Genomic DNA, 13,727 nt, shown 5'->3' with positions numbered 1-13,727 from the left:
GAAGGACAATGCATCAAATAAATGGACAGAAGTTTCTTTGCAAAGGAGTTTATCATATTATTGCTTGTAGTAGTGAAACACCACAAATGATTTCAATGTTCACCAAGAAAGAACAGCTCAATCGAAAGCAGACTATTATACAGTCATAAAAATAAAAAAAATCTGTATTCACTGACACGAAAAGATGCCCACAACATGTAAAAATTTTTTTAAAAGCTAGTTACAAGAAAGATTAATCTAACTTGTATAAATTTATAAACACACATACATGCATAAACACATGCACAGAAAAAAAAATCTGTAAAAAGAGAAACTAAGACATTTAAAAACAAAAGGTATTGAAAGACATTAAGCACCTTTTAAATACTTCTTGATGCTGTTACCTTTACTTTCTCCTTTATCGTCTCCTACATCTTCCTTTTCCATTTACAATGAACATGTATTACTTGTATCAATTTATTCAGTAAAAACAAAACCAAAAGCATTGAAAAACATAGATGTCCTCTATAGTAGACCATAGAAAACACAAACTAAGTCTTTCATAAAGCTCCCAAAATGGAGAGGTTTAGTCCAATTATTTGGAAAAGGAACAAACAACCATGAAGCTGGGGAGGGTCTGACACAGTGGTTCTACTGCAAAGAAGAACTCTTCTCATCAGCTCACATGCCCAGAATAAGCAGGAAAATTAGGATGCAGTTCATCAAGTCAACTCAACTCTGAATACGTGTGACTGGTGGAAAACTAAGAGCTTCAGGACACGGGACGTGCAATGGCACATACAGAACCCCTGGCGGTTTCCCTCCCTTCCCTTAGCGCGGAGCTTATCCCTGCCACCCCCAGGGGCAGGTGAGTGGTTCTCTCTCAGTGTAGGTGGGAGTGTGGTTTCTGGGCCTCTCTGTGAGGCTCAGGTTGGTGCGATCAAGCACGTTAGGGGAAACCCTCAGCTCATTTGGCATGAAACCCACGAAGACCAGGCACTTCCATGTGGTTTTGTTCTCAACCACTAACTAAGAATGGTTTGTTGATCTCATCAAAACTGGTAAATGTAGATGGTCACTATTTTTGAAGTTTCTTCTGGTTTGAGGTTTCTGCTCCAAATTTTCTTACATGTATATATGGAATTTTGCAACCCAGCATACAAAGAAAAAAATAAAAGCAAATAGACCACAAGATACATCAACATAAAACATAACAGTCTCCTCCCTCCATCTGTGATTCAAAAAAGAAAACATTATTTGTTTTGAAACAAATTTACTCCTCTTTCAAAGTACAAGCTTTGAAATTCTGAAATGAGATCAGACATGAACCCAAGGCAGAAAACAAAAATCTTTTAAAATGTACAGCCACCTCTACTGCTTAAGAACTGAAAGTGGTCCTAGCAGTGTTAGGCCTATAATCAGCGCCTAAGAACCTCCACCGCTCATTTAGGACTTCATATGTAAAGAAGAGAATTAGTTCTGTCTTAAGAACCTTTCCTTAATTTAGAAATTTATAAAGAGAGTCATTAATTTCATTTCCAACTTAATGATAGCTTTTTGAAGTATGTTTCACCAACAAGCCTCACATGTCTGTAGATACAGATGAGTTATTAAACCAGCAGTATTCATATAGTCCTTATAGATATTAGCTTCCTATATAACTTATATTTTTGATACAGAATATGCTTTGCTTGAGTGCATCTGCTTTTCATGCCTCACTGTATATATTTACATAAAAACATAGATGTATTTTATAGTCATACATATGTAGACAGGCACCAGTCAAAAAACAGCTCGAGAAAGTTACTTTAATAGTACCCTCTAGCTTTGTGGAAGATTGGCGTAAATCTCTTTCTGCAGGGGGAAAAAATCCATTTTTCTGAGAAGGTAAATGTTTATTAAATGCAAATACTGATATTCGTTACCTAGGAAAAAGGCCTTGCTGCATGTGGAATTTCTCGATAAAAAGCTTTCAAGTCCCAGGTTTCTCCAGATAAACCCCTATCGGTGAACTGATGCGTGAATGCACTGAAATTGAATTACTGTACAACAGCAATTACTTTCCACAGTACAGCTATAATGGGAATCAGTTCTGCGATGAACAGCAGGTAGCTATAGAAAGGAGGGAAAAACCTAACATAAAATCTAGTCTCCTTTAGCTTTTCCCAAGAAGTGAGGATATTTATTTTTAAGCAAAACACTCTTTTTGAGGACCTGATTTATCATTGTATTGATGTAAATCAGAAAATAAGTGAAACAGGATTAAGTTTATATACAGATACAAGCTTCGGAGTACTTTCAAAATTTATTAAATATCTTATCTAAGGTTTGAAAACAACTGACTCTTCATCAAGTGAGTTTAGCTACAACTTACTTTTTATGTCTTTTCACATTCCCCAAAGAAGTTCCATTCCTTTAGACACTTCTAATTAATTGAGGGTTGGGGGGGGGGGGGGAAATAAACAGCAAATGAAATACTTAATGTTTTGTTTGAAATAGTACCAAAGAAGTACTATCCTATAATCTCCCTGCTCCTCCCGCCCTTTGAAACTATTCGAGTTTGTGGAGGTCTGAACGTGGATAGCCCAACATTTAAAGTGCTGTGGATCAGTGCCTGGCACGGAAACCAGAAACACCTGGGAAGACAGGAGGTGGGTACAAGCCTGGCTCAAATCGGGGTGATCAAAGCAGTGCCCACCCCTGAGCTGCTCGGCACAACCAAGGGCAAAAAGCAGTCTGAAGGATTCACCTTTGGGAAACCATTCTGGAGAACATTAGTATAAAATTATAACTTCTCCAAAGTCCTTCTTTTTGTGATCTCCTGGTTTATCTCTTTTTTTCAGGCTGTGCTGATCCTCTCAGTTACAGGGACCGTACCCAAATCACAGAATCAGTTGTAAAAGTGTATCTTTATCATCAGAGATGTCCCCGGTTACTCAGAGTTACTTCCTACAGACACTCCTCCAACTGCACAGTTGGCCGGGCCTGCTCAGAGTTCCCTGGGGCCTCAGCTGATGCTTCCAGTTGATTGACAGCTTGTGCTACTCCTAGTGGAGGGTGGGATTTTAAGGACGTAGGAAAGGCTGGGAGGCAGCCTGTCCGCATAACCAGGGCCATGGAATGCACACCCGTTGCCTTGTCCCTGCCCTCAAAGCAGGGTACATTTCTCAAAATCAGCAACTCAGGAGAAAGGGGAGCCATGTCAAATTTGTCTTCCATCAGGACCAAAGGTGAGCTCTGACCTGTGGCACAGACAAGCATTTCCCGATATCACCGAGGGGCAGGAACGGATGCCAGGGGGAGTCCACAGTTGGGAGAGGCTAGAGCATATCACTTCCTCTACATCCAGTGTAAGAAATACCTCCCTTGATATGTTAACGAACTAAAAGTAAATTGATTCCACTTCTTAACCACTCATAGGGACTTAAAATTTGATGCACTGCTTGGCAACATTAATTGAGGGCTTGGTAGCATAACTATGTCTGAACAAAAGAGTTGGGAGATGGTGCCTTGGGCACAATTGCTGTATATAAAAGCAAGCAGCACCCTTGCTGTATCAAATAACCTATAGCTAGCCTCTGAGTGATTTGAAAAAAATTACTTAAACCAATAATATCAAAAAGTGCGAGAAAATACTAGTTAAGAAATGCCACCATAATAATGGCACCATTATGTTAATGGCAATTACTGAAGCTAAGGTTATTTATAATTTGCTAGCCTGAAAAAAAAAGTTACATATAGTCCATTACCAACCAGATGACAGAGGTTATGTAATGGGCAGGCCACTTTAGGTTTCACATTTACTTCAGATGTCTGACGGGAGAAAATAGGACTTTCTGTGATAGGATAATTGCATAGTGGAGAGTAATTCAAATAGGGGACGAGCATGATAAAATCACTCTGATTCAACTAATCACTGGGGAAAGTGATGGAGGAAAATGATGAAATCAAGCCAGAAGAGACAGAGGAAAAGACCGACATGTGTAACAGGCAAGAGACGACAGGCTGCGTGGGAGGATGGGGTTACTGGAGTGCTCCGCTTTTCTCCCCGGCACTAACTGAACCTCCTTTCACAGACTAAAGGTGTTGTTAGTGCAGTTTCCCAAATTGCTATTGCCAGTCTCATAAATATTTTATATACATCAATGGAAATTTCCGTGATCAGTGTTGTTTGTGACCAGACTTTTCTTATGTCCATGCTCCCTGAAGTCCCCAGTGGGGGGCAGGAGGAAGGCACAACTAGTGAGCACCAGGACCTCTGACCTGACTCAAATTGCCACAGGGCTGGCGGCTTGGAAATGGAAGATTCCTAGGCTGTGCATCCCAGTGACAGAGCCATCTGTCCGGCCCTGGGCCATTTGAGAAGGAGGGGTGGATGCTCAGCAAGGGAAAGGGACCCACCCCATTTGAACAAACAATGACTCTACTGCAAACCCACGGGCATAATTAGATTTGAGGTCTTTGTTCTTCAGCTGCTCACAGGCAATCAGCAACCTTCCCCACTGGAGAAGTGAGGTGGCATTATAATAAGAAAAGAGTGACAATGGCTGCTCCCTTGGCCTCTAAATCCACATCTCATTGAAAATGCCACTGGGTTTTCTGACTGTGGCCAGTAGAACCACAGCGCTCACAGTGGGGACCAGGCCCATCTCAACTGTCTCCAGACCAAACCCTGACTTGACCTGCAAACCCTTTTAAAAGACTGGGATTTAAACCATGATGTTACGGCCTCAAGCATGCTTACAAAGGGCCTGTAAGTTTATTTTAAAAGGCACAGAAGACACATTTCAAAGAATCCTAGCTGCATTTATTCTGGGAACATTTTAATCCAAACAGAGCAACTTCTTTTTACTTTTCCAAGGAACCACACCAACCATATCAAATAGTCTTTTTGTTGTTGCTAACTTCACTAATTTTAAGCAAAAAGGTGCCAAAATTAGGCAATATGAAGATATTAAACCCAGTTCATGTTCCCTCCTGTCATCACCCAGGTACCTCCTGAAGCCACAAGCCTCTCTCACTATTAAATGCTCACAGGTGGGAAGGCCCCTTAACCAGGCGTAACAGCAAATGTTTACTGAGCATGTACTGTTTGCTGGCACTGAGCTGAGTAAACACTTTACACAGATGCACACAGAGGCACTGCAATCCCACCACCGGGGTGCAAAAACCGAACTCCACTGAGCACTGCCCATGTGACCCAGGCAAATGACTTTATTCTGCCCAGCCCGTTTGCTCATTCTTAAGACAACAATAACTATCTCACTCCTAGGGTTGATGTGAGGACTAAATGAGATGGCATACGCTATGTGCTTAATAGCACAGGGGCTGGTGCATCTGAATTCAATAAACAATGTAAGCATGTATTGTTAGGTCACTGACTCCTCCCAACACATCCAGAAAGGTAAACAAGGGAAAAGAGATCCACCCAGGTAACAGTGAGCTTTTCTCACTGGCCTCACAACAGGGCTTCTCTGCCTATCAATTGCAGAAGCAGAACCTAAAGATATTTATGCCCCTTTCTACTCCAAAATTCTGTGATTCACGAAGAAATGTAAGTAAAAACAATAATATTTCCCCCTCTCAAATTGACAGTACTGTCACTATTACAATTTTGCTTATTTATTTATTTATTTATTTTGCAAGGATTCAGGAAAATAAGCACTTGGGCTGGAGGGGCTGTAAATCAACACAACCACATCTGTATGGAAATGTTTTCATATGCATAAAGAACCTTAAATATTGGTTCAGAGCCTCTGAGCCCCCTTCCGTGTTCAGGAACTCATGTTCAGGAAATCAGCGTACACCCCAGGGTGCCGAGGCACCGAGGCGGTGAAGAATGTGGACTCTGGGGTCCACATGTCTAGAGCCCACCTCTCACTCCCCATATGACCTGGAGGAGCTACTCACCTTCGGCCTCTCAGTCTCCTCTTTTGTAAAATGGGGGTGGGGGCTGATAGCAAACTCCACCATGGGGCTGTTACAAGGACAAGTTGAGTACATATATGTAAAATCCTTAAAGGAGCAGCTGACATGTAGTATGTGCTCAGTTGGCTGATCCATTATAAATATATAAGAAGACTCACTGCAGCATTATTTATATCAAAACTTGCAAACAACTTAAACATCCAAATATATAGGAACAATTGAATCAAGTAGGATCCACTCATAGACTGGAATGTTATGCAGCCATTTAAGAAAAATCACAAAATACAGTGACACAAGACAATGCTCACACTAAAGTAAACAGGCAATACTGTTGCAAATTTGAAAAAGAAACACACAAGTGCACCCATAAAAATGCAAAGAAAAAAGACTGAAGGAAAGAAACACAAGAACATAAGCCATAGACTCCTGCCAGGTGTTGGGATTTTTAGAATTCTTTTTTCTGTGCTTGATATTTTTCAATATATTATAAAAGTTCCACCAAAAAAGTGTTCATTTTATAAACATAAAATAGTAATTGCAGTGGGCTTCTTTAAAATTTTTATTTCTGAGTCTGCTTGTTAGGCATGAATGGCCACCAGGCTGCCATGTTTGTTGGGAAGAGCACTTGCTTCAAGGCAGCGGCTTAAGGACATACCCAGAGACCACCACACAGCTCCCAGGGCTGGCTGCTGGTGCACTACTTTTGTGGCAGATGAAAGTGATCTTTTTCTTCTAACGTATGTCAGAGCTTCCACCAAGAAGTCTTGTCTTACTTAAATCAATAATTGTGAGGAACAGTGGCTCATGCCAACTATTTGGAGGCTGGGGCAGGAAGATTACTTGGGCCCAGGAGTTGGAGATCAGCCTGGGTGATACAGCAAGACCTCATCTAAAAAAGCAATAATAATCAATAATCATAGCGTTAGTAGCAGCTACCATTCACTGAGCACTGCTTATGTGCCACGGTCTATGCTAAGTGACTAAATATCATAACTTTGATCTTCACACTCCCTGCGTGAGTTTTCCCCATTTTACAGATGAGGAAATTGAGTCTCATAAAGACTGTTTTACCAAAGGTCAAAGCTTAGTAAGTGATAAAGGCAGGCACTAAGCCCAGATCAAACTCATGCTCTTACCTATTAAGCTACGATCCCTCCTTCCCTAAATCAAAACAGTACAAAATGTTTTAGAGACCAAAAAAAAAAGGTGTAGAGTTATCAGATCCAAGTCAGATATAACTTGGGAAAGTTTGGTTCTGCCAATTAAGTGTGAAAGAAAGTAAAGTAGGAAGTGGTCTTTTATAACAAAGTGATTCTAGAGATAATTATTAAAATTGAAAGGTAAGCAAACTATACATTAGAAATAAGGGACTCTTTAGACTCCAATCCTTCTCATAATCACATGTCAGTATGGCATTAATGTAAGATATTGCAACATTCACGTGTACTAAATAACATAAAATGCCCTGTTTAGTTGGCAACAAGGAACAGCTGGAAGCCATCTCAGAAATCCAAAATGATACACATGTGCACTGCAGTTCCCTCTGATATTATGAAATTTCATAATAAGCTAATATTATGAAATTTCAGAGAGCTTACTGGTCAAAGCAAACATTATAATTACAGTAATGTTCCAATAAAGGTAAGGAGAACTTCCAACTTCATCTAGACATCATTTACCCTACTGAGATTTCCAATTCCACACTTTGGCAAGCATTGCTTAAATGTTTTATAGTTGTCTAGTTGAACCACAATGTATCTTTGAATGATTTTTGGCAATTAGGGAATGTACCACACAGCTATAGAGCCATCCTCCATGACTGTACAATCAGTGGCACCTCTGCTGAAGGCATAAAATTATAAGAAGAAAACTGGCACCAGAACTGAGATAGGGAATCTATCATGTTCAACATGAAGTCATAAGCCCTGAACCAAGGTCTCTGATAAAACGAAAGATGGAGTAACAGGACAAAACCAGCTAGAACCCAGATGGCCATGAACAATGACCTCAGGTTACCCTCACTGCTCATTACACCCTACTTATAATGTATTAACACACTAAAAGAAATTCCACCAGCTCTGTGACAGTTTACAAATGCCATGGCAACTCCCAGAAGTTACCCCTATATGGGTCACAAAAGGAAATGACCCTCAGTTCCAGGAACACCTCACCCCTATCCCAGAAATCTTAGAAATAATCCTTCCTCTGCTTAACATGAAAGTAATAGAAGGTATAAAATAGGACCCTGGGAACTCACAAAGTGCTACCCTCTATTGATCTGAGACACAGCCACTGCCCTGTCTATGGGGCAGCTGCTTTTCTCTCCCCGCCCTTTCTATTTCAATGAAACTTGCTTTCGCCCTACTCTGTCAGCTTGTGCTTGAATTCTTTCTTACGCAAAGCCGAGAACCCATTTGGCCTTTAGCCGGACCCCAATTTGGGGTCCACTTTCCTGTATTAGAACCCCCTGTGAAAAGGGCAATTCATGCCCCTAGCAACTACTTTTCCTGGTTAAACAGGCTAGAGAAATAATAGTGTTTACTAATAGCTGAGTGAGTCCACTTGTATCTTTGGGAGCCGGGTTCATCAATGCCAGTCCCGGCGCTGCCTTCGTGTCTTGGGGCAGCACGGAGCAGAAACCAGAGGCGCTTACCCGCACTGCCTCAGACTTCTTGTGGAACATCTCTTCCATGTTCTTTGCCAGCTTTTTCACCAGTTGGAGGCCGTCGATCTCTTCTATGGCAACATCTTTTTCATATTCTTTGTATTTCTGTAAGAACGTAAGGCAACATTCATTAAAGGCATGTGATACCATAAAACACCAACCTGTGATTTCACAGCACATCTACGTAAAAGGAATAAATAAAATTAAAATTTCAATATGACTGCTTCTGTTAGATTCTTGGCCACTGGACTGTATTTCAGAATTATTAATCCAAGTAGGGAGAAATGTGAAAACTGACTCTGGCTCTTTTTGGAAACTTAACTAGCACTCAGGAAAGGAATAAACCTAAACCCAATTAAACCCTGTATCATCTGTCTATTCATAAGGGACTGATTTGACCCACAGTTTACTCAAATTCTCAATTAAAGACAATTTTTCATTTAAAATCCATCCTAAACTTTGGTAATCTACCAGTTCTCAAAGTGGCCCCAAAACTTTAAGGGGTCCCTGAGACCCTTTCAGGGCTCCATGAAGTCTTCCTTTGTCCAAAAGCAGATCTATGTGAAGATGGATTCCCCCTATAGATGTCAACAAATCACGAGAGATTGAATACAGAGGCAAATATGAGAAACCAACCATCTTCCCTTGAGTCAAACACTAAAGAGATTTTCAAAATGGAAAAAAAAAAGCCACTCCTCTAATTTTTTTATTCTGGAAAGTATAGTTATTTTTCATAAAATATGTGTTAACATGTAATGAGTTTTTTTATCTTTTGAATTAATTACTTTTTAAATTTCTTGGTTTTAATTTCTACCATGGCAAATATCAATAGGTACAACCAACCCACAAAAACAGAAGCCCGTAGAAGGTCTCCAATATTCTGTAAGAGCATAAAGTGTCCTGAGACAAAGTTGATTTAACTAAAGATTTAATTTTCTTCCTACCAAAAGAAATATTGTCTACTAATAGGAACCTTCCAAATGGAGTTCAAAATATGTTTCGCGTCAAAATGAATCCATGACACTTACGTGGTTATCGAAAGGCTGCGGAACTAAAACTCCCAGGTCCATGCATTCACTCTTATTGTGGGGAAACGCTGATCAGTTCCTACCCCTCACCCCAAGCTCCTACTTAGGAAAAGCGGGGCGCCACATCCCTTCTTGGCTCTGTGGCCCTTGAGAGTCAGTTCTGAAGTGGAAACCAGAAAGCCTTTTTAATGGCAGGATAATTTTTAAGACATAAATTTGTATTTTCTCCTTATCATTGCCCCATCTTATACCTTCAACAATGGAAACTGGGAGGAGGCTCAGTTTTTCCTTCACTCCAGGAAGAAGGGGTGTGTGTGTGTCTGTGAGAGAGTGTGTGTGTATGTGAGTGTGTGCGTCACACAAAGCCCTTCCCTTCCTTGCCCAAATTTCCAAGTCCTGTGAGGCAGTAATACTGGGTGTACTAAAAGGAGATTAGGGTTTGAGGACAGAGGGAGGGGCTCTAAGGAAAGGACTGAATGTAAAGCGAGAATTCCTCAGACCCCTAAGACTAAAACACCATCTGCCTAGCAGTGAGGCTGAGCATCTCTGGCTATGGGTTCTAGGAGCAAGATGCCCCTCTCACCCATACAAGCAGTTAGGACCCCAGGCATGAAGTTTTTGGCACCCACCACCAAACTCTGGCAGAGAAAGTGGGACTGTGGAAAGGGATTCTCAGACCGGACATTGGGGCTTCAGACCTGAACATCAGACCCAATGGCTTGGAGTTTCTCAGAATTAAGTTGATCCCAAAGAAATAAACAAAGTGCTCTCACTAGCCCAGTTGAGTCTGGACCAAGATGGACACCCACTACATTATTTGTTAGATCTTCTGGACCGCTCTGCACAGTCCTGTAATAGACCATGAGTTGCAGTTTCATGCTTCTCTCTGCGCCCTGAAAACATCCATAACAATCTTATGAGTTCGCTCTGAGTGCCTCGCTCTTGCATCTCACCTAGAAAACCATTATTCCTTCTCCTAGACTTTCCCCCCTCCCCTCCAAGGATATCCTGGTCCCCAAGACAAGGAGACTGCACACTCTCCATCCCAGCACCCAAAGCACTCTGTGCTCATCTCTCCTGGCATCACAGATTGCATGACCCAGGAAGTGAGGACAAGTCCTTGTGGTCACCACTGCAGCCCATAGCAGACACACAAAGATAGAACAATGGTGATTTTGCAAGGAAGACGCAGGTAAGAATGCAACATTGTCCTGTGGTTCTATAAGGGTGCTAGGGTTGGAATGTGTCCCTCAAAGTTCACATGTTGGAAACTTAATCCCCAGTGCAACAGTGTTGGGAGATGGGGCCTAATAACGGGTGACTAGGTTGCAAGGGCTCTGCCCCCATGAGTGGATTACTGTCATTCTCTCAGGAGTACGCTAGTTATCTGGAGAGTGTGTCTGTGATAAAAGCAAGTTTGGTCCCTCTTGCTCTCTGGCCCTCTCGCACTCTCTTGCCCTTCCAACTACTGCCATGAACGACGCAACGCAGCAAGATGGCCCTCATGAGATGCAGGCCCCTTGACCTTGAACTTCCCAGGCTCCAGAACTGTGAAAAATAAATCTTTTCTTATAAATTACCCAGTCTGTGATACTCTGTCATAGCAACACAAAATGAGCTAAGACAAAGGGTGACCTTCCTCACCTCTTGGGAGTTTGACTGGACTGGCCTGCAATGTGGGGCCCTGGCCAGCCCAACCCCAGCTCTAGCAAACAGCATCCTCTGGTGTCTGAATAAAGCTCCAAGGACAGTCACTGGAAACTTTCCCAAGTTCAGATGCAAGCCAATATCTTTAGAGCCAAAAATCCCAGGGCCTCTCTGCCACGCATTAGACTTGCCCCAAAAGCCAACAGCAGAGCCCAGCTTATACCAAGGCTGATTCACTGGCAAAAATACAAAGTTCAAGAAGCGAATAAAACAAAATGAAACTAATATCAGCCCAGTATCTATAACTTAAGGTGATCTAGAGGCTTAAGATGAAGAAAAATAAAATGGATTCACAATCTTTACCTGAATCTTTTGGTTTTTAAATCAGGCCCCAATATTCTGGCCATTCTGTTACTTGTATGTGTTCCTCTCTCTGTAGACATCTAGAAGCGAATCAACTTATTTAACTCTGACTTTCCACCAAGTTTTCAGTGAGATCTTCCTGCAATCTCTCTTCTTCTCCTGAGTCTGTTCTGCGGAAAGGAGCTACTGACTTTAGGGAGGGTGGCTGGTCTCCAGGCTACTGTGCCTGCACCATCGTTGACCGATCTCAGCACAAAGCTCTTTGCCAAGCTGAGGATTCCAGATCAGAGACAAACTACACAGTCCACGGGTTCTATTCCTCTTCTAGCCTCAGTCCTTCCCCTTCAGGGCACGTGCCAACATGTCTTTGCAAATGGGCCAAATGCATGCTACTTTCTTACCACCCTGGGAAAGTTATCCCATGAGCACAAAAGCACTCTTTCTTTTCAAGATGTGTCAATGCCTGCTGGAACCAGGTCAGAATAATGTAATGCCTTACTCTTTCCAGAAAACATTGCTGGAATCAAATGATGTTGAAGAACAGAGAGAGTAACCCAATGATAGTCATTAATCAATTGAAAGCCCTTAGCAGCTTAGAATGGTGATATGTATCAAAACTATTAAAAAGGTACCTAAGGCCGGGCGAGGTGGCTCACGCCTGTAATCCTAGCACTTTGGGAGGCCGAGGCGGGCGGATTGCTCAAGGTCAGGAGTTCGAAACCAGCCTGAGCGAGACCCCGTCTCTACCAAAAATAGAAATAAATTAATTGACCAACTAAAAATATATATACAAAAAATTAGCCGGGCATGGTGGCGCATGCCTGTAGTCCCAGCTACTCGGGAGGCTGAGGCAGTAGGATCGCTGAGCCCCGGAGATTGAGGTTGCTGTGAGCCAGGCTGACGCCACGGCACTCACTCTAGCCTGGGCAACAAAGTGAGACTCTGTCTCAACAAAAAAAAAAAAAAAAAAAGGTACCTATAGCAGGAAACCAGGCAATTTTACCTCCAGCAACTGGGTAAAGTGAGCTACACCAGTACAAGAGAATTCCATATAGCCATCTCACACCATGTCAAAGAATGTAGGAAACACACATACACTATGTTATAATATATTAGACAGTACCTGATTACTTATTGTTTTAAATCACTAATCTATACACACACATGCATACAGCTACACACCCTGCTAGAAGGACATATACCAAATGTTCACAGCCAGTTGTGTATTTTTCAAAAAAATACAGAAAATACAGCTTACCTATATTTTCTAATTTTTACAACAAACATATTATTTTGGAAATTAGAAAATATCAAGTTGTAGTTATATTTAGAATAGAATTTGGACACTTAATTCCTTTAGGGAAATGTGGTCCCAGTTAGAATCTGTGTGGTTTAGCAACACAACTGCACTGGCAGAGTCTAAGGAAGTCACTAAAATGAGTCCTATGTATATCACAGGTCCAGCAGGTGCCGGTAGCTTTTCACATGGTAAGTTGTCTAATCCCACAACCACACTGGGAGGTGTTATCCCCACATGGACAGAGTTCTGAGGCACACAGAGGGTCAGTCCGGTGCTGAAGGCTAAATGCCAAAGGATTAGAAAGAGGGTTTTAAACCTAGCGAGGTCTGACTTCTAACCGCTTGGTCTTTTGAACTGGGGCGAGGCAGGGCTTTAGAGGTACAGGGATGGAAGACTGATGGTCTAAATATTTGCAAACTTGTTTCAGAGGGCCGATTTCATGGCCATAAAAACACCTGTTTCGTTTATGTTGTAGCCAACAGTGGACTTCGCAAGAGAGTCAAATACCAAAAACTGGAGACACTCAGCGAACAAGGGCTACTGCTGTTCACAGGCTGCCCCAGGCAGCCAGGGCACGATGACATCTCGGAAGTGGATTCTGTCCCTCCACAGGGCCTCGGAAGGGCTGAGCATGGAGCCTGCTCCCCAGGGGCACAGACATAGCTCTCAACAATAAAATACCTGGACAGAGGAGAGCAAACCTTCTCAGAAGGCAGAAGCTCAATTAGAAACTGCTCCATGGCCATATGTGGGCTACAAACTGGGCTTTATTCTCCAAAGTGCCAAGAAAGACCGGGAGGAAAAATGCCTCCAGCTC

General features: G+C 42.1%; 1 protein-coding gene across 3 annotated transcripts in view; it reads right to left on the bottom strand.

The window, feature by feature from the left end:
• Positions 1–13,727, bottom strand: part of CACNA2D3 (calcium voltage-gated channel auxiliary subunit alpha2delta 3) — an 859,261-nt gene that overhangs the window by 664,254 nt on the left and 181,280 nt on the right. For all 3 annotated transcript variants that reach the window (XM_020280385.2, XM_076008650.1, XM_076008655.1), the window contains one exon: positions 8,561–8,677. In XM_020280385.2, coding sequence (XP_020135974.1) covers positions 8,561–8,677 — 117 coding nt within the window. The remainder of the gene's footprint in view (positions 1–8,560; positions 8,678–13,727) is intronic.

Source organism: Microcebus murinus, chromosome 1 (assembly GCF_040939455.1).
Source record: "Microcebus murinus isolate Inina chromosome 1, M.murinus_Inina_mat1.0, whole genome shotgun sequence".
NCBI classification, from domain to species: domain Eukaryota; kingdom Metazoa; phylum Chordata; class Mammalia; order Primates; family Cheirogaleidae; genus Microcebus; species Microcebus murinus.
This window is presented reverse-complemented; position numbering and strand designations above follow the sequence as displayed.